The sequence below is a fragment of the Lampetra planeri genome, chromosome 34, assembly GCF_965212315.1.
Source record: "Lampetra planeri chromosome 34, kcLamPlan1.2.h2, whole genome shotgun sequence".
Taxonomy (NCBI): Eukaryota; Metazoa; Chordata; class Hyperoartia; order Petromyzontiformes; family Petromyzontidae; genus Lampetra; species Lampetra planeri.
Window position 1 is genome coordinate 766,423 of NC_136140.1, and position 19,622 is coordinate 786,044.

The window sequence follows — 19,622 nt, forward strand, 5'->3', positions numbered from 1 at the left end:
GCACACACTCACCATCAACCAAGTGCCGATCCCCTTTTGGGTTCATGCCGTCATCATCGTAGAATCTCACCCAGATCCTGAACAACGCTGGCGAACAGAGTGGAACAACAGGGACGTGCAGAATTAACGCCTCATTCGAGACCCAAACGTCGCATCTCCTGGCTTTGACATTCCTCGAGGACATTGCTGGTGTAGCCATCAACCGCATCAGAACATCAACAGGCCGATGCGCACATCTCCTTCATGAACGGAAAATTAAAGTCACAAGCCACAGTTGTGCGATTGTAGCCATTCAACTCAGACTATGGACGAGTATCTTAAACCACCATCGTCTGCGCTCCTTCAACGGAGGAGGAATCACGAAGCCACAGGAACTCGATCTGCCGAAGCCCTCTCGTCCTGGCCAGCAGACGTCGATGTAGGCGTCTGGCTGCTGATCAAACATAGAGCCGTCGCACGCAACATTACAATACAATCTAATTGTAAACGAGTCAACAAATTAAGATGTAGTGTAGTATATACATTTAGTAATGAGGCACAGTTCTTAAACATTTGTTGTTTAACAATGCTGGCAGTGACTTTGGTGCCCTTTGGCCCTCTGCTTGGGAGAGGAAGACGGCAAATGTGAAGCAGATGCAAGTTGTCCCCCCACGTGCGAGGAGCAACAAGGCAGTCGGAGGGGTAATTACCCACTTATGGTCAATTATTTTTGCAACGTGACGTTAGAATGTCGAGGCACGTCTTAAGTTACCGTGGGGGTTTGTTGGTGAGGGGAGTAAACGCCCGAGGAGGCTTGGCACTTAATAATTTAGCATAATACGTTCGCGAATACCTTAAATATAATAACCTCGTGTGTCCCGTTATCGACGCAGGGAAAGCGACAAGTCCTCGTCCATAGATCACAACCATGCAGATGACGGTTTTGTTATCAGGTAACAATCAATATCCGATTCTGTCCATCTTGACACCTCCCTGTGTATCTACCCATGCATCTGTGCGTACTTTAACGCAGCACATGAGTGAGGAGGTGTTCTTTTGGGAGAGAAGCGCTATGGGGATGGAGGGAAGGGTCGTCGATCCGCGTGTGTTGGCGCTCTGCTCTGAGTGCGGACATCGCGAGGAGCAGCGTGGCGTGAGGTCCAGGCAGCGGCGTATTTTGTTCGCGACTTTCCCCATAGTCGTGCTTGATTTGTGTGTCTCAGTGAACACAAGGGGGGCGCAAAGGACGCAGGAACAGCATCCACGCTGTAGATCGTTATGCATGGGGTGGCCGTGGAGGGGTTGTTAGCTGGGCCTGTACGTGAACCTTACAACAACAACAACAACACACATTTTAAGTTGGTGCTGCATTAGCAGTAGTGCACAAGCATTAAAAGGATATTTATAGGCAAAATGTTGGGCAATGATACTGCTTAATAGCATACAAATAAAGCTGATTGCAGTAGTTAGAATGTTGAGATAGTGGAGGCCTTTGTGTTGTTATCAACATAACCGTACCTAGCTGTGTTGAGTAGACACGCTTGGTTGAGCAGAGATAAACTTTCACTTTGCGAATACGAAAATGATTGCCTACTATGCATTGGTAGAATAAGTCCTTTATTAGTCACGTTCAAATATATCCTCATCAGCCATAGTCAATCTACTGCTGGATGAAGGTTTTCCTACGTCTCCCGATGGTCTGGTGGTGACACCAACCATCCCACGGATTGCTGTCATTGGACGACCTCAGCAAGGGGGTCATCCTCTTGAGCACTTTCTTCTCGTCGCATCAGGCCCAGCGATAGGTCTCAGCCAAGCCCATCCAAAGGTATCAGCAGCCAATGCAACAGGGTGGTGCAGTGGTAACACGTGTGCCTGCCAGCAAGAAGGACCTGGGTGTGATATCCTGTGTGGAGTGTGGTTGCTCTCCCCCTGTTCTACGTGGGCTTCCTCCATGTGCTTCAGATTCCTGCCGTGGCTACAACCACAATGGCATTGCTGTTGGCCAAACATCCCAATGTGGAGCCATCCTAAAAGCTAGTCTTCGGACTCGGTGTGGCTGTTCTCGGTAAATAAAATAGTATTTCATAATATTTGGTTATTTCCGTAAAGTCACGTAGATAGAAAAATAATACTAAAAACAAAGTGAATAAAAATTAAAATAAAATTTAAATAATAAAAAACACTAATGTACACTGTGGCCTGGTTCTTAATCTGAGTGAGTGTACTGGCAGTCTATAATGTAGACTGTAGCCTGGTTTTTAAGTGTGTTGACTGTACTGGCAGTCTATAATGTAGACTATAGCAATGGTTATTAAGCTGGGTGTGTGTACTGGCAGTCTATAATGTAGACTGTAGCCTGGTTATCAACCTCAGTGAGCGTACTGGTAGTCTATAATGTAGACTGTAGCCTGGTTCTTAACCTCAGTACGCTCACTCAGCTATATAACCATTGCTACAGTCTACATTATAGACTGCCTGTACACTCACTCAGATTAAGAACCAGGCTACAGTCTACATTAGTGGTTTTATGTTTTAAATTATTTTTATTATATTTTTATTATGTTTTATTAACTTTATTTTTAGTATTATTTTTCTTCTATCTACGTAACTTTACCGAAAGAATATGAATTCCTGCAGTCACGGAAGTTTTAAGTCAAAATAGTATTTGTTTATTGCTCGATCCACGTTCTTGTTGCCTTGCGAATTCGAGCGATGAGATGCGCTGACCGTTGACTTCTTCTCGTCGTCGTCGTGATTGTTGTTGTCGTGGTCGTGTGGCCGTGGCCAGGGTGCACCCCGTTCCCCATGCCTCCCGACCGCACGTGCTCGGGGCCACGGGGGCCTGGGCACCCCTCCGTGTCCGTCTCCCCCGAGCGGCCCTCCCAGCCGGGCAGGGACGCCCTGCGGCTGAGTTGGAGTCCCAGTCCGCACAGGCACCACCGCCTCAAGGGCTTCCAGGTGACGCTGCTTGGCCTCACCGGAGACATGGGGCGCTGGACCTGCTGGGAGGTGCTGCTCAGGAAGGTGCCTCCGGACGTACGTACTTCTCTACACGCGCGCTCACTTGCTCGCACGTGCACGCGCGCGGTGCTACCGGTGTTCGTGCCACTTTGTGAGAAGTCGGAGGCCGTTGTCCTGGGGACAAGATGGAACTCTGCAACAGAAATGCGGAATTTTCATCGCTGGCGCCTGGGCCGACAGGGGAGGTGGACAGCGCCTCGTCCTCATTTGAGCACATGGAACATTTCGATGCTTTGATTATCTTGAGTATTTCATAATGAATGCAGCTGCATTCCTCCTCGCCGGGTCTCTACCACTCCTCACCGAGTCTTCCAGAAGGCCCTGCTTGTTGGGGCTCATTGGCCGATTTCTTTTCAACCCGGAATGTGTTGGGCTACAAGGTGTCCGCTGCTCCTGCAAGCGGTTAGCTGACTTATCGTGTCATCTTACAATGGGGAAATGATATGAGCTTACTGGCACAGGCCTGAGGCAATGGGTTAGACGGGTAGACCTGCGTTGTAATGGCCCCTGGTATTGCGTTGGTGCACAGACCCAGTTCCTGCTCACCTCACACGACCTGCGGCTGGGGGTGAACTACAGCATCACCATCCAGACACTACCCCCTGCTGGCGTCGACTGCCCACAGAACAGCCATACGACGGTCCACTACCACACCCGCAGTGAGTGAGCACCACCACAACACCACGCTCCACCACCACACTCACAGTGAGTGAGCACCACCACAACACCACGCTCCACCACCACACTCACAGTGAGTGAGCACCACCACAACACCACGCTCCACCACCACACCCGCAGTGAGTGAGCACCACCACAACACCACGCTCCACCACCACACTCACAGTGAGTGAGCACCACCACAACACCACGCTCCACCACCACACTCACAGTGAGTGAGCACCACCACAACACCACGCTCCACCACTACACCCGCAGTGAGTGAGCACCACTACAACACCACGCTCCACCACCACACTCACAGTTAGTGTCTTTCCGACAGAGCCGTTTTTCACCTGAGGACGGCTGCTTGCGTTGTGGCCGAAACGTCGTGAGAATTGTATTTTATGATGTTTTATTTTTATTATTTTATTATTTCCCTTCTACGTGACTTTACCGAAAGAACCAAGAAGATGAATCCCTGCAGTCACGAAAGCTTTAAATCGAAATATAAGCCAAGATGTTGGAGCAGAATACCCAATGGTGCAATGTAGATGCTGAAAGTGATGGGCCAAGCACAGATCCCTGCGGAACACCACGGAGAACCCGTCTAATTGGTGACCTAAAGCCACCCTTTATGACGTAGTACCTACGACTATTTAAGTAAGAGTGGAACCACAACAACGCTATGTCAGAGATCCCCATTGAAACTTCCAGTCGCCCAAGGAGAACCCCCTCATCAATAAGGCTGACAACGCCTTTATCTGCTGACAAAAGTAAATCATTGACAACCCTTTCCAGAGCAGTCTCGGTGCTATGCGCACGTCTGAACCCTGATTGAAAGTGGTCAACTACATCGTTTGAGGCCAGGTGCTGATGTAAACGAGTGACCAAAGTTCGTTCCAGAATTTTAGACAAATACGGAAGTTTGGATATTGGGCGAACATTTTCTGGAAGCTCGGGATCAAGACCCCAGCCATCTTAAAAATGTCAGATACTGTGCTGGTTTTGAAGGACCTGTTGATAAGACTGCGGATAAACGGCCTCAGTATAACAGAATTGGCCCGTCGCAGCCTTGAAAATGAAGGGATCGAGTGGACAGCTGGTAGGTCGAGAAACAGCAAATGAAGGCATGAGTTCCGGAGTTCAAATTGCGGGAAACTCGGGAAACAATGTGCCCTCGAACCGAGTTGGAGGCAAGTAGGAAAGAGAGGGAACAGAGGGAAGAGACATTAATTTGGACTGGATAGGGGAATTTTTATTGTGAAAAAAACTGTTGAATTTTAGTACAGAAATCAGCAGAGGAGTGGGAGATTACATTTAGTTCCTTATTCAAAAGTTGGCTGATACAGGAAAATAAGGCCCGAGGATTGTTTATCACTATTTCCAATGCGACCAGTAATGTAGGAGGATTTAGTCAAGGCAATGTTGTTATGAAAAGTACGAAGTTCTTTAAATATTTTATGATAAATAGTGAGGCTGAACGAGCACACACCACCGGGAGGAACTCAGAGTACTCTGAGAGGAATGTGGAAATTAACCTTGGAGGGTGATAGAGCAATATTAACAATGCCAGCTGGGTAAAAATTGGTCTCTAATCTAACGCGAGGTGCTCAAATGACTGGAAAGTTGGCAGTTGGACAGGTTTTACAAATGCAGAATTTGCATGAAATGAAGCCAGGCCACCCCTCCCCTACCTGATGAACGTGGATTCTCACAATCAGAGAAACCAGATGGAGTGGCCTCGTTCAGTAAAAAATAGTCAAGGTCTCAGTCAGACATAGGAAGTAAAGACAGTGGCCTGTGATAAGTTTGTTCACCACAAACGCATTACTTGTGATGGAACGGGCATTAAGTAATGCTAAATGAGTACAACCAGTTATGGGGCCCTTTAACGGTGATCCTTGGGCAGGCCCCAATGGGCAATTAATGGAAGAGGTACCAATGGAAATGGTGGGGCTATGACAAAACAGATCTGATGTTATGACCTGATTTTCGAGTGAGCTGATGATTTTGCTACGACCATCTCCATGATGAACATAGGGTGATCGCCTGAGAATACCCAGGGAATGGCAGAGTTGGGAAAACTGTGCATCACGTGATCGAAAAACAGAGCGCAAACTCTATACTACATTTATAGGGCACGCAGCCATCGTAATGTCAGACTGCTATCATAATATACATCAATTTACTAGTGATGTTTGTAAATTGACGAGATATAAATGAGCAGAGGCAATGGCAAATCCAAAAGATGGAGGGCCACAGCCATGCAAAACAATGCCGGTGAGGGTCACACGTAGCATGGAGTGGACAACCCACGCAGATAGTCAATGTTGTCTTCCCACAAAGCGGTACTCATTTTACTAACCCTGGATCAATGACACTGCCCGGTCAGCCACCCGACCAGGAATTGTACTTCACAACAACGCTAGCTGTCAGTCGAGACCTCTGCCAGCGCCGCCCTTCGCTGTTTGTTGTCATAATTGCAATGCCACACAAACTATTGTGGAATTAAACTTCGTCAGGACGTGGTGGCGGATGCCTGTAGTCCAGGGCATTGGAGGCAGGGTTGGTGGTTCACGCAAAGGGAATCACCTATCTGCAGGGCTAATCGATGGGCAGTGGATCTTAAACAGCAAGCAGTTGAAGGACTTTTATCTGAACGAATGTTTGGATGTTTTTTTGCCTTTTGTCCGAACAGTCCTCCCACATGCAAATGATATCCTCATTAATCAAGCATTTTCCAAACATCCCAAACAAAGCCCTACTGAGCCAGTCTTGAGACTCGGTGAGGCGTTCCTAAACTAACACAATGGCATTATTACAAAAATAATCCCTCTCTCTCTCTCTTTCCATGAGCCGTGTGTTCTTTCTCAAAGACGCCGGTGATCGTGGTCTTCTTTCCATTCAGCTCTGTTCCACACCTCCGATTAGCACGGTTGGCTACATACAGTGAAAAAGAAGTTCAACATGCGTACATATGTGTAGTGGTGATACGCGCTGGGTGTATATGTCGTGTGCCAGCGCGTATGTACGGGTGTGTGTGTGGTGACGCGCGCTGACGGGGAGGAGCAGGCGTCAGTGCGCGGGTGGGGGTAGTGCTGCTGATTGGCTGTGTGCCGGTGACGCGCGCAGAGGGAGTGATCGGGTAGCAGCGCGGTGTGATTGGTCGGGGAGTGGAAACACGCGCTGAGCGGAACCGGATCGTAGGGATAGCGCGTGGGGATTGGGTAACTGAGGAGCGGTGCCGACGTTGAGGTCCGCATCCGCTCCGTCTCCCGGGAAGAAGGGGTATATAAGGTGATGCACAGAGGAGCAGGGGGGGAAGTGGAACCATCTAAGAATGAAGACGAAGGTGCAGAGATAGAGCCCGGAGAGGAGAGAAATGGAGAGTAATGGAGAGTAGAGGAGAGTAAGGTATAAGTGTGTAGCCAGCGAGAGAGAACGGTCTACACGAGCTGAGTAATGTATAGTGTGTAGCCAGCGAGAGAGAACGGTCTACACGAGCTGAGTAATGTATAGTGTGTAGCCAGCGAGAGAGAACGGTCTACACGAGCTGAGTAATGTATAGTGTGTAGCCAGCGAGAGAGAACGGTCTACACGAGCTGAGTAATGTATAGTGTGTAGCCAGCGAGAGAGAACGGTCTACACGAGCTGAGTAATGTATAGTGTGTAGCCAGCGAGAGAGAACGGTCTACACGAGCTGAGTAATGTATAGTGTGTAGCCAGCGAGAGAGAACGGTCTACACGAGCCGAGTATGCATACGGTGTAGCCAGCGAGAGAGGAAGGTCTACACGAGCCGAGTATGCATACGGTGTAGCCAGAGAGAGAGATGCAAAGTCTACACGAGGCGAGTGGAGAGTGTAGCAGAGGCGCAGAGTCTACACGAGGCGAGAGAGGAGTGTAGCCGAGGCGCGGAGTCTACACGAGGCACAGAGAGCCGGCAGCACAGAATCCAGAGTCAAGAGAAGCGCATTGTGAAGAAGAGAGGCCACGCGTTGTATTGTTACAAGTCAAGATTTAATAAAAGAAGTGTGTTCCCGTCAAGGAGTTTCCTGCCGTCATTTTCCAATACTTCATCTGGCGTCAGAAGTGAAACGGGCTTCCAAGTATGGAGACGAGGAAGACCCGTAGGACCCACGGGATTGACCGCGAGGAAGACCTGGACGACTCGGGGCCGCTGGTGGCGGGGGGTGAGGAAGAGGACTTGCCCACGCTGCAGGGTCCGTCGACGGCGCCGGCCGAGCGACCGGGGACAGACGCCGGGCTTCGTGAGGCGCACTCCCGACTGGCGGAGCTGCTGCTCGCCGCCGCGTCCATCTTGGCGGAGATCAGCTCGTCGGGAGGAGCGGGGACGGTGGGGGACATTTTACAAGGTCGCCCCGCAGATTCCCGCCAAAACGAATGGGGGATTTCCGCCATTGCGCCTGGGCCTACTTTTGGCGGGAACGGCGAGCGCCACGTGGTGGTGGGTTCCCAAGCGCGCGCATCGACGTCATCAGCGCGCGAGGGGGTCCGCCATCTTACATCTGCTGCTGGAGCCGCCATCTTAGACACCGACGGACAGGCGGAGAGGAACCACGAGGCGGATGACTTCATTTTTCAGCAGCGCCTGCCCACGTTGTCAGCCTTCAAGGCGGAAGGCGGAGACTGGGGCCAATTTCAGCGAAGATTTTTGGCGCATCAAGAGATGTCAGCGTGGTCCGATGCTACGGCGCTGCGGGCATTGCCCGCCATGCTGGACGACGATGCGCTCGCGGCCTTCAGGGCTGCACGGAAGTCGGACCGCTCCACGCTGAAGGATGCGCTGGGTTTGTTGGCCAGGGTCTACGGGCCTCCCTCTACGTGCCGCCATCAGTTCTACGCAAGACGGAAAGCGGCCACGGAGACCGCGCTGGCCTATCGCACGGCGTTGCTGGCTCTTGCTGATGCTGCGTTCCCTCGGATGGACGAGGAGGGCCAAGACGCGATGGTTTTGGAGCAGCTGCTCAAGTTGGCGCAGGACCTGGGGGTCCCTATCAACACAGCTGACGAGATTGATATTTCTTCTTTGAGAGTCGCCACGAGTATTCAAGCGCACGAGGCCCTACAACGGAAGCAAGGCGTTGGTTGCAACGCTGCTGTCGTCGCAGCCCCGGGTTTGGTGGTCGCCGAACCCCAAGTCGTCAGCCCACGGGAGGAGGCGTTCGCCACGGGACGACCAGGGGACTGGAGGCCGGGGGCCCGGTCGCCTCTGCGATCGGGCCGAAAGTCGGAGCAACCAAGATCTACTCCGACCCTCGTCACGTGCTATAACTGCGGCCTCCGGGGCCACGTGGCGTCCGGGTGCCGCGCTCCGCGGCAGCGCGCCATGGGAGCTCGGCTGGACGACGACCGGGAGCCCAAGTCATCTCTACAATCCCCGGTGTCTCGGAACTGACAGCTGCCGATCACCGGCGGCCGGATCTCCGCGGCGGGGCCGGCCCTTTCAGGCCCGTTCCGCGCCGTCTGGAGCAGCCGGAACCGCCGGACGGTCGTCAGTGTCCCGCCCCATACGATGGACCAGCCAGACGGACTCGCGCCAGGTCGTGCTACTTTGCATGACCTGCCTCGTGAGGAGTCGGGGCAGTTGGAGCGCCTCGTCACTGCGTGTAGTCGCAGGGACGTGGGGCGCGTTCGTTTCGAATTTGCTCGTATCGTGTTATTGTTGACTTTTCGGGTTCATTGTCAATCTGTACATAGTTATTCTTGTTGTTGTTGTTGTTGTGTTATGTTACGGGGCACACTCGGGGGGTTACGGGGTTTTTTTTTGTTGGTTGTCGTTTTATCGTCGCGGTTGGTTGTTGTTAGCAGCCGGGCCGGCTGCGAGCTATGTGGGAGGGGGTGATGTAGTGGTGATACGCGCTGGGTGTATATGTCGTGTGCCAGCGCGTATGTACGGGTGTGTGTGTGGTGACGCGCGCTGACGGGGAGGAGCAGGCGTCAGTGCGCGGGTGGGGGTAGTGCTGCTGATTGGCTGTGTGCCGGTGACGCGCCCAGAGGGAGTGATCGGGTAGCAGCGCGGTGTGATTGGTCGGGGAGTGGAAACACGCGCTGAGCGGAACCGGATCGTAGGGATAGCGCGTGGGGATTGGGTAACTGAGGAGCGGTGCCGACGTTGAGGTCCGCATCCGCTCCGTCTCCCGGGAAGAAGGGATATATAAGGTGATGCACAGAGGAGCAGGGGGGGAAGTGGAACCATCTAAGAATGAAGACGAAGGTGCAGAGATAGAGCCCGGAGAGGAGAGAAATGGAGAGTAATGGAGAGTAGAGGAGAGTAAGGTATAAGTGTGTAGCCAGCGAGAGAGAACGGTCTACACGAGCTGAGTAATGTATAGTGTGTAGCCAGCGAGAGAGAACGGTCTACACGAGCTGAGTAATGTATAGTGTGTAGCCAGCGAGAGAGAACGGTCTACACGAGCTGAGTAATGTATAGTGTGTAGCCAGCGAGAGAGAACGGTCTACACGAGCTGAGTAATGTATAGTGTGTAGCCAGCGAGAGAGAACGGTCTACACGAGCTGAGTAATGTATAGTGTGTAGCCAGCGAGAGAGAACGGTCTACACGAGCTGAGTAATGTATAGTGTGTAGCCAGCGAGAGAGAACGGTCTACACGAGCCGAGTATGCATACGGTGTAGCCAGCGAGAGAGGAAGGTCTACACGAGCCGAGTATGCATACGGTGTAGCCAGAGAGAGAGATGCAAAGTCTACACGAGGCGAGTGGAGAGTGTAGCAGAGGCGCAGAGTCTACACGAGGCGAGAGAGGAGTGTAGCCGAGGCGCGGAGTCTACACGAGGCACAGAGAGCCGGCAGCACAGAATCCAGAGTCAAGAGAAGCGCATTGTGAAGAAGAGAGGCCACGCGTTGTATTGTTACAAGTCAAGATTTAATAAAAGAAGTGTGTTCCCGTCAAGGAGTTTCCTGCCGTCATTTTCCAATACTTCATATGTATTCAACAAATTGTCATCGGATACTCCTCCCAGTTGCATCCAATTATTCAAATTGCTTACATAACTTAATTTGCTGTCTGCCCGAGCTTCTTGTATCTGTCACTTTCCCAGTCAAAACACTTTATATTCAGCCTCTCGTTTTCTCATTACACATCCAATAAATCATAAATAAAGTAATGCTACACTGAAGTTGAAATGTGTGTTCCAAGAATAAAACAGCGTGTTATTATATACGTTTTGTGTGCAGTCAAAGTAACCCATTTCCAGTTGTAGTTCGTTATTTCATAATTGTTTTTCATGTTCTCGTTTTGTACTTAACCGCGTGTAGGGTTAATATGCACGCGCAGTGACACCACATACCTGTCGTACTGCTCCTTAGTTCGTGACTGCAGGAAGCAGCTGCAGCTTTGACATTTAGCATTTGACATTTAACACCTGGGCGCAAAGCCACGACGAGATCCTATTTCACATCCTCATGTTATATTCAAAAAAGCTGAACTTGATCAAAAGAAAAACATCAACATAGCCATGTCCACCCAATGAAGACAGGTTTTCAGCCAATGGACACTGCCAGCCAGGACCAGGGGTGGAAATTTTTTTTTTTTCACATCCGAATTTGAGGTTTAAGGTTTAAACCTTAATAAACCTTATTAATCCTAATAAATCTCATGGGTTGTTTTCGCAATACTCCCAGATCAGTACTAGTCTTCCGACGAGTCCATGTCGTCGCCCTCGGACATAGTTGCTCTTGAGATAGACCAACTTCTCCACCGAACTGTGCGCCAAGCTGTTACTGAGCTTGCTGTGTATGAGGCCCATAGTTGAGAAGTTGTGCTCTGAGGCTGCAGAGGATGTCGCCATCGTGAACAGCTGGACGCCGATCTTCTGAAGATCGGGCCAGGCCACGCCGTCAGACTGCCAATACTGCAATGGTGTCTTACGTCCCTTGAGCAGCGTAATGAATCTAAACCCGCCGGCATCCTTCTCCTACTGCGCCGAAATGACATACTCGGTGAGCTGCATAAAGAGCACCTCTCGTCATCAACCGCCGTCTCATCGTCGATCGGTGTCTCCGGGCTCAAACCCTCTCCAATGAAGCGAGGAGCTAACAGATACACTACTCCATGGGTCTTTCCGTACATTAACTGAAAGCGACTTGCTGCCAACTTGATCAGCTAGTTGATTTTTTTAGTGCTCGCATGACCGTCTTTGTGCAGTTTAGCAAACTCAGCAGGGAGGGCGTGAAAATCCGGCAAGACTTCAGAGACTGGTACGGAATCGGATAGATATATTCGACAATCAATGCGTCGATGGGCGTGAGAATGGCAAGGGACTTCTGCAACAGAGAGACGAAGTCGTCGCTCGTAATGATGGTCTTGATTCGCATGCGCTCGGATTTCTGAGCTGCCGTCCCCTTGATGAAGTCGCGAGCTGTGACAATGGAATGCAGAATCCTCTCTGACAACAACATCGTCTCGCAACAGCCTTTGATCGTTCCCCAACGTGTAGGAGCCGGCCGGACCAAAGCTCGAACGCCAGCGATCTTCTGTTCAGCCTGCAGCTGTGCCTTGAGAACGTGACTGTTGTGATACAATTTGACCGTGTCCTTGCACCCCACGATGAACTCAAGCAGGTACGCGAAAGAATAGTCGATCGGGTATGTGTGTTCTGATTGGCTGGCTTTCCTCGTCTTCGTGGCAGAGAATATGTCCTTGACAAGCAAATGCAGACCATGCGACGTGCAGCCTTGGAAATAGGAGGATGGGTGAGCCTTCGAGAGCTGTTCCCACGCATTCTTGTTGGTGGATGTGTTGTCTGTGACCGCGCCAGCGAATGTAGCCTTCGGATGGGACACCATCACACGTTGAAGATCCGAGGAGATCCAGTCAGCGTTGTGTCCCTGCTTTCCAGGAGACACCGACTCGAGAAACAACGTTGTGGACGGCGATGTGACCATGCAGTTCACAATCGGATCATTCTTGATGTTTGACCATGGATCACATGTTAGGCAAACGGTCTTATTGTCCAGGACGGTGTCAACCTTCTACTTCATGTCGATGTACGCCCTGTCGAGCAATGGTCCGACCAGCCTCTTCCTGTTCGGCAGCACTGCATCTGGGCAAAGGGCCTTCACAGCCATCACCAGGTTCTCCTCCTCGACCCGCTGGAACAACGTGCCCGAGACAAAGTAATGCATTGCTATGGCCTGTTCGACCTTTTCCTTCATTTGCTTATCGAGCTTGGGTATTAGGTGATCTTTGATCGATCCTTGCTCCATTGACGAAGCGCTCGATTTGGTTGGAGTTGAGCTGCCACTTGCCTTCGATGGCTTTGCCCACTTCTTGTTCGACGCATACCACTCGGGACGATCATCTATCTCGGTGCCATTCATTGCCCTCCGAAAAGTGGCGCATGCATTCAGGTGCCTCATCGCCCGCTCACTCTTCTTGTGATGGTTGAATCTGGTGCGACAATGTTTGCAGACGGCACTCTTCAACTTGTGCGGTTCCGGATCATCGGTGAAGTAGTGCCAAAACTGGCCCATCGAGTAAATCCTCATCCAGGTCCTGATCCATGATCCTGCTCGCGGTGGAAATTGGGTTCGTTTGATGACGCGAGTAACTCAGGTAATGCCAAGATTTCTCATTTCTGGGCTCCGGCCTTCCGCAGTCCGTTACTTCTGTCAGACTTTCTGCAAAAATCAAAATGGCGTCTTTTTATAATAAACCTCAAAACCTCACCCTAACTGGCCCTTCGGGATATTGAGGTTTTTTATTTAAACATTTTCAAACCTATCGGTAATTGTTTTAAACCTCGCCTTGCCACCCATGGCCAGGACTTGCTCATCATAAACACGGACAAGAGAATGATCGCCTCTCACAGAGCACCAATGAGATCAAGTCGTGCGCAGGAGTGATGCGGATTGTGGCATCAAACTCGTCCCAAGAGATGTGGGAAGGCCATTATCCAGCAGTGGATATACCACAGCTGATGATTATAGCAATTAAATGTGATGAAATAAATTACTTATTTCACCCATGATATTTTTTAAACGGATTTTCCACTCCCACCGTGTTAAAGTCGCAGTGTCTCCCCTGCTCAAGCGAGCATGGGGTGGTGCTCCTCTTCTTTGATGGCCCTGAACTAGTGGTGGAAATTCCACATTCCCATAACAGGTGCGAGTTTGCCCAATAGGGCGATCGCTTTAAGACAGAGAGAAGGATTCATTTTTAGGACCTAGGAGGATAACGGAGTTAGTTTGACCCCCTTGTTGGGAATTTTACTTTGTAGACTTCTGGTTATGAGTACAGTACCCTCAGTACAGTGTCACCCAGCCGAATTTATACAAATTAGTAGGGTGCTGTGCTGTGATGTTACATCACAATGTGCCATTCAATGATGGGGCAATATTCAAATTACATGTGTCCATGTACAGAATAGAGTGTACTTTGCGTAGTCATCTGCTATAAATAACGTAGCCAATATCAGATTAATGTTTGCAAAGTGACTCCTACATTGAAGAATTAAACGATCGGTCTGCATTGTGCCACTGGTATGGTAACGCAGTCACGTAAAACAGAAGTTCAACCTGGAGTTTTTTTTCTTGTACAATGGATTTTAAACTAATAAAACCGCATAATTTATTTTGCCAGGGGATAAGTCATCTTGGTCTCTTTCACAAGTTAAACATGGGGGTACCATCGCCAAGATTTTCTAATTACCCTTAGGCTTTATTATATATAATTATAAAAGTATTTTTTAATCATCATCATTATTGTTAAAAATCAAAGTATGCCCTCATACGAACATTCATGTCCGTGGACAATCTTCGTTGTCTTCCCATCAACTGGTTAATTTCACGGACCCACGAAGAATGATGATGGTGATCTGCTCAGTGTACTCCTGACAAGAGTTTGAAATCACGACACTGTGTCACATTGCCAACAAACTTGACGATTCTTATAATAACATAAGTTGAAGTTCAAATTATTTGTTACACGGAAGAACCTACCGAGCCAGTTGCCCGGCTGTTCTGCACAGGAGATCTGTGGCGCTACAGGAGCACAGCAGCAGCAAGATAAACATCGACACTGTAGACAAGGGCTACAGGGCCCTTGATGAATATTGCACAAGGAACAAACCAGGTATTTTTGTGTATCTATCTTGAATTTCGTTAGCACCGTACGTAGCCAACCGTGCTCATCGGAGGTGCGGCCTTCTAACATTTAGCAACTGGGGGACTGCCACGGTGTGCTAGCTCTTACAAAGCGCATCACGGAGTCTCACGCGTCCACTTTGAAGCAGCGTCTCCTTTCCGTGACTTGTGTGCGTGGACAGCCCGGTGGGAGTGCAAGTGCCGACCCAGTGGCGAGCTCGCAGAACCGCTGGGATGGCAGCGGCGGCAGTGGCGGCGGAGTTTAAAATGAATCATCGCGTTATTTGCTTTTACGGCGTGTCGCTGTATGTTCAGTCAAGCCCCGAGCTAACACAGCTCACGGTTGACCTTTTGAAGTTCCTCATACCGATTTGCGTGTGCGCGCCTCGCTCGAGACTTTCCTTCCTTCCTAGGGTCACATTTGCATGCGTCCTCCACGCCACCCCCTCGCCCCGTGGTGGCGATGCACACTGATTCCGCACGGTCCAGCCAGCCAGCGACGGGTAGCTCACATGCACATCGTGTTGTATAACCACCCACGCATTCCGTGATACGAAATAGCCGCGATAAAACTGCAGGATAAGAAAACGTCACTGAAGAGCGCTGCCCGTGAACACGTGATGCGTCGATTATGCGTTGCTTGCTCCACAAAGCCTCGCTGGGTCCAGAGACACTTTTGGAGAAGGGTCCCATTTAGCCTGTTTTGATCATTCGTTACCGAGTATTTTGTGCGTGACATGAAGATACATGAGACGTAGACGTTTGAATTTAGCCGGAAGAACCCAATGAGCTGTGGACTTCTCTGTCACGGGTACCACTCATGTCCAGCCCTACACCTGGGGTCAGCAATTGCAGACATTTGCAGAAGAAGTTGCATAGGTAGACAAACTAAACACTCGTACATAGACGCAGTCGTACATAAACTAAATGTCACTTGAATTCAATTCTACGTACCCCTTAATTATATATAAACTCAAACAAAGCAACGGAGTAATACAGCAAAAAAGAAACAGCAATGGTAATTTGTTTTACAAAGAAAGGATAAATGAGACTCGAAAATGCACAGTTGTCAAATAACAGAGCTGCGAATGTGGCCGCAGTTGACGTCGAGCGTGAGTGCAACAGGGTTTCCTGACCGTGAATTCACCAAATCGAGAGAGAGGGGAGGACACGAGGGGATTCCAACACGAGCTTCGGTACCAACCCGAGTGCTTTGAGAAGAGTCACAAATCAGCGGAGGAGACTCTCTCAACTCTGATGCCCAATGATGTCAGCAGCCAACTCCACCTGCCGTGCGCTCCATGCCCGCCGTGGGCGTAATCACGTGGTGCTCCTGTCACTCTCTTCCCCAAAAGGCTGCGAGGAGATTTTGAGTCTTGAAGGCCCGAGCCTTGAGGACTTCTGCATACCCGGTGAGGCCATCTCTGCCCGTTCGTAACTCGCGCACGCACGCACGCACGCACCAACCTGAGGTAGCAGTAACACCACTGGCAAACACTAACGAATAATCACAAGTTATGGAGAAAACCACATCTTATTTCAAATCCACTACACCTCTCGCACCCATCTCACTACATTCATGAAGTCGTTTAAAGCTCTCCTCCGTAAGATATGGAGCCGTCGATTCAGCCGTACTCAATCGCCCGTTGAGGATGTAGCAGGATACATTAGAAATCAATGGGGTATCTATAAATGGATCTGACTGGGCTGTCTGACGCGTGGCCGATGATCCGTTCGTCAGGAGAATGACGCGAAGCTTCACAGCTTTGCGACGTCGATGTGCCGTGGCGACGGCTGTGGCGGCGCCCGATCTCTGACGACGGCGTGCGCCGTGCCAACTCCGTTCCAGATTGGAAACCGGCGCAGGTGAACGCCTCCGTGGACGGTTCGACCGCGACGGTGAAGTTCTGGGTCGCCACGCCCGTACACCGGGTGCGCAGGTACAACCTGTACCTGGGCAAGCCTCCCGATAGCGACGTGCCCGACTTCTACGCCTGGTTCCCCAGGATCTTCGCCATGGCCACCGTCCAGGGGGTGAGACCATTGGCGGCTCGGCGCGCCCGGCCGCGTTCGTCCTCTCCGGCGCCAACGGTGGCAACGTCCGGACATGAGCGACCAAAGCCGTTCCCTACAGTGAATCGGGGCGAGCGTCCTGGGTCCCGTGCTTTGGGGGGCCCCACGCTTCGATGTCGCGGTGTCAGATGTGATGCTGCTGGATTGGTTTTAAGGCATCGGGGGGGAGGGGGGGGGACATGGTTTGTGGTTTGCCCCGGCCCCCGCACCACCCTGCCCTTGATTGTCACAACTGTCACCTCCGATTAGCACAGTTGGCTACGTAAGGTGCGAAAGAAGTTCAACATCCCAGTACGCTCAGTAAAGATAGAGGTTACTCAAATGTGTTCTTCGATTGGTGTTCACTCAACGTTGGCTTGCCATAAGTCTTTCCGTTCTAACTTTCCAATCGGTAATGCTTATAATGCCCATGCTGTAAGTTACGGTAATCATTTACGATAGCTCCAACAGTTATGACATTGTGGATTTACTCTCCAACGCACCGGTGTGCTGAACTAGTGACGAATTGGCATCTTCTGTTTACGTGGCAAACCTTACTAGTTGGCTGTGTCGGGTGGTGGCGGGTTTAACGACACATTTATATATTTACGCGAGCCTACCCAAAAAAACCTCTATTATGGATGATATTGGTTGCGAAAGCCTCCTACGTGTTCAACAGAGTTACGACATCATAACTATTGTTACTGTCAACTGCTCCCAGAAAATCGTTTGTAAAGCACTCATTAGCAATGTTTTGTTTACAACTTGAGTGATTGTGTTTGTTATGTAAAAAAAAACTGTTTGGAAATAATATAGAATAAAATCATTCATAATCACGATATGATATTGAGAAATATGGATTTTACGATTATGGTAGATATATCGTACAAATATATCATAGTATCGCCATAGCACGTCAACTTTGGGAACATGGCTTGAGAAATTGGGAAATCGAGATGGCCATGTGGCACAGAGGGCTTGGCATGGCCACGTTAGAGCACAGAGACAGGCGGCTGGGTCCAAATCAGCACGAACTCACACCAGGATCTCAAACTCGGTGCATTGAGGGTCTCAGCCTGGACACCGCTGACTGGTCAGTACAAAAATAACCACTGTATATATAAAAAAAATTTTTTACTTAAATTGGCAATGTTCCAGCTCTGAGAACTCACATAGATAAGCATGTCACACTCATCATTGTGATCACTGTGAATATCATGATTATGATTTCCATTGTGACCATCACCTTTTTGGCCATCATCATTTGCATAGCCGTCATCGACATCATCATCAGTGAGGCGACGTTGCACCACGACGTCGTAAGAGGTCAGCGGTCATCATTTTATGGATAGGATTGTCCCCACCAAAAGAACGTGGAATTTCCACCACTTTGCTCCTCCAGAGCTCGTGGTTTATGGATTTGCGAGCAGTAAAAAAACATTGCAATGCTGATGTTTCCACAACAGGAACAGGTGAATGAGAAGTTTGCCTCCCACACATTCAGAGATCTGAAGCCCGGCGATTATACTGTGCAGGTAACCACCAGTACACCAGACGGAGACAGAGACCCCCTGTATAGCCTTCATGGATTTGTGGGGCAAATGCTGTGAGTGAGCATTATACACACAGCAGCAATCATCGCCCCCCGACTGGCACACTGATGCCCCAGGTCACTCTTAAAGATGAGGCTCTATCCCGGTCTTTTGAGATATCAAGGCTGGGTTAATCAAAATCAACCTGAACTTACTTGGCTGTCGTGATGATGAGTGCCAACCCATTGTTCAGTTGAACAAGACAGTGACTTACAGTCTTCCATCCCATCTCGATATTCCCCGGGGTTTTGGATTTTGGGTTTATTGTTATTGCCACCCATGATAATACATCTCAAGAATGTATCAGAAATGTTTGGCCAACATCAATCACCAACCATATGGCAGGAGTCAATTAAAATTCCGCCCCGCATGGCGGGGGGTGTTTCATGTCGGGTTTCCCAGTGGTCCATCATCGCGATGCCACCACTGCCCTCTGATTACTGATGATTAATGGCGATTCACGCGTTGCGTGAGCCACACCTGGTGCAAATGCATTCGGTGCTACTGCTCTCATCCAAAATATCTGGCTAGAGCGAAATGTTTGAGATCAAAACCTTGCTTATCTCTGTTTTAGTTAAATCATGTTTGGACTCCAGATGCCCTTTCACGTGTACGTGCAGTTGATTTCTCTGCTTTGCAGACGAAATTTTATGAATGTGTTTTTTGTACGTGGCATTCTATTATCCTCGTATTCTCTGTGCTGGTTGTATCGTGATGTTGATGAACGACCTTGCCATTTTGAACTTGGCCTGTACAGTTGTTTGTGGATTGTTTTGTTCACGTCTTGTCTTTGCTGTAGTCACCAGGTTGCTGTGGTGTAACCAAATCCCCATTGGAAACGAGCATTCCTTGCCCAATGAGTTTTACCAGCGCTATTATAAACCCTAACGCTCACACATGTCTAAAACAGTTACACTGCAACGTGTCTTGGTTGAGATGGGATGATTATTCTGTGCCTATTCCCGAGCTGCGAGTGAGAGGCTGGGGTGACGAAATGTGTTTGTGACACCACTGTTTGACCGAAACTCTGCAGGTGGCTGCCCAGAAAGTGGATGCGATTCGCAGCAAACCAACCCTCTTTACAATATCCGGTGAGAGACAGACACAGCACACGCGATTATTATGTTACGCACCGTTTCTACCATCTCGACGCTTGCAATCAGTGGGGGCTGAACAGGCCTCGCCGCTGAGTT

General features: G+C 49.9%; 1 protein-coding gene across 1 annotated transcript in view; it reads left to right on the plus strand.

Moving 5' to 3' along the window:
* LOC144729948 (uncharacterized) overlaps positions 1 to 19,622 on the plus strand; it is a 40,859-nt gene that overhangs the window by 12,650 nt on the left and 8,587 nt on the right. The window contains exons 3-8 of the mRNA XM_078610376.1: positions 2,771 to 3,018; positions 3,533 to 3,662; positions 16,141 to 16,197; positions 16,635 to 16,819; positions 18,304 to 18,372; positions 19,463 to 19,520. Coding sequence (XP_078466502.1) covers positions 2,771 to 3,018; positions 3,533 to 3,662; positions 16,141 to 16,197; positions 16,635 to 16,819; positions 18,304 to 18,372; positions 19,463 to 19,520 — 747 coding nt within the window. The remainder of the gene's footprint in view (positions 1 to 2,770; positions 3,019 to 3,532; positions 3,663 to 16,140; positions 16,198 to 16,634; positions 16,820 to 18,303; positions 18,373 to 19,462; positions 19,521 to 19,622) is intronic.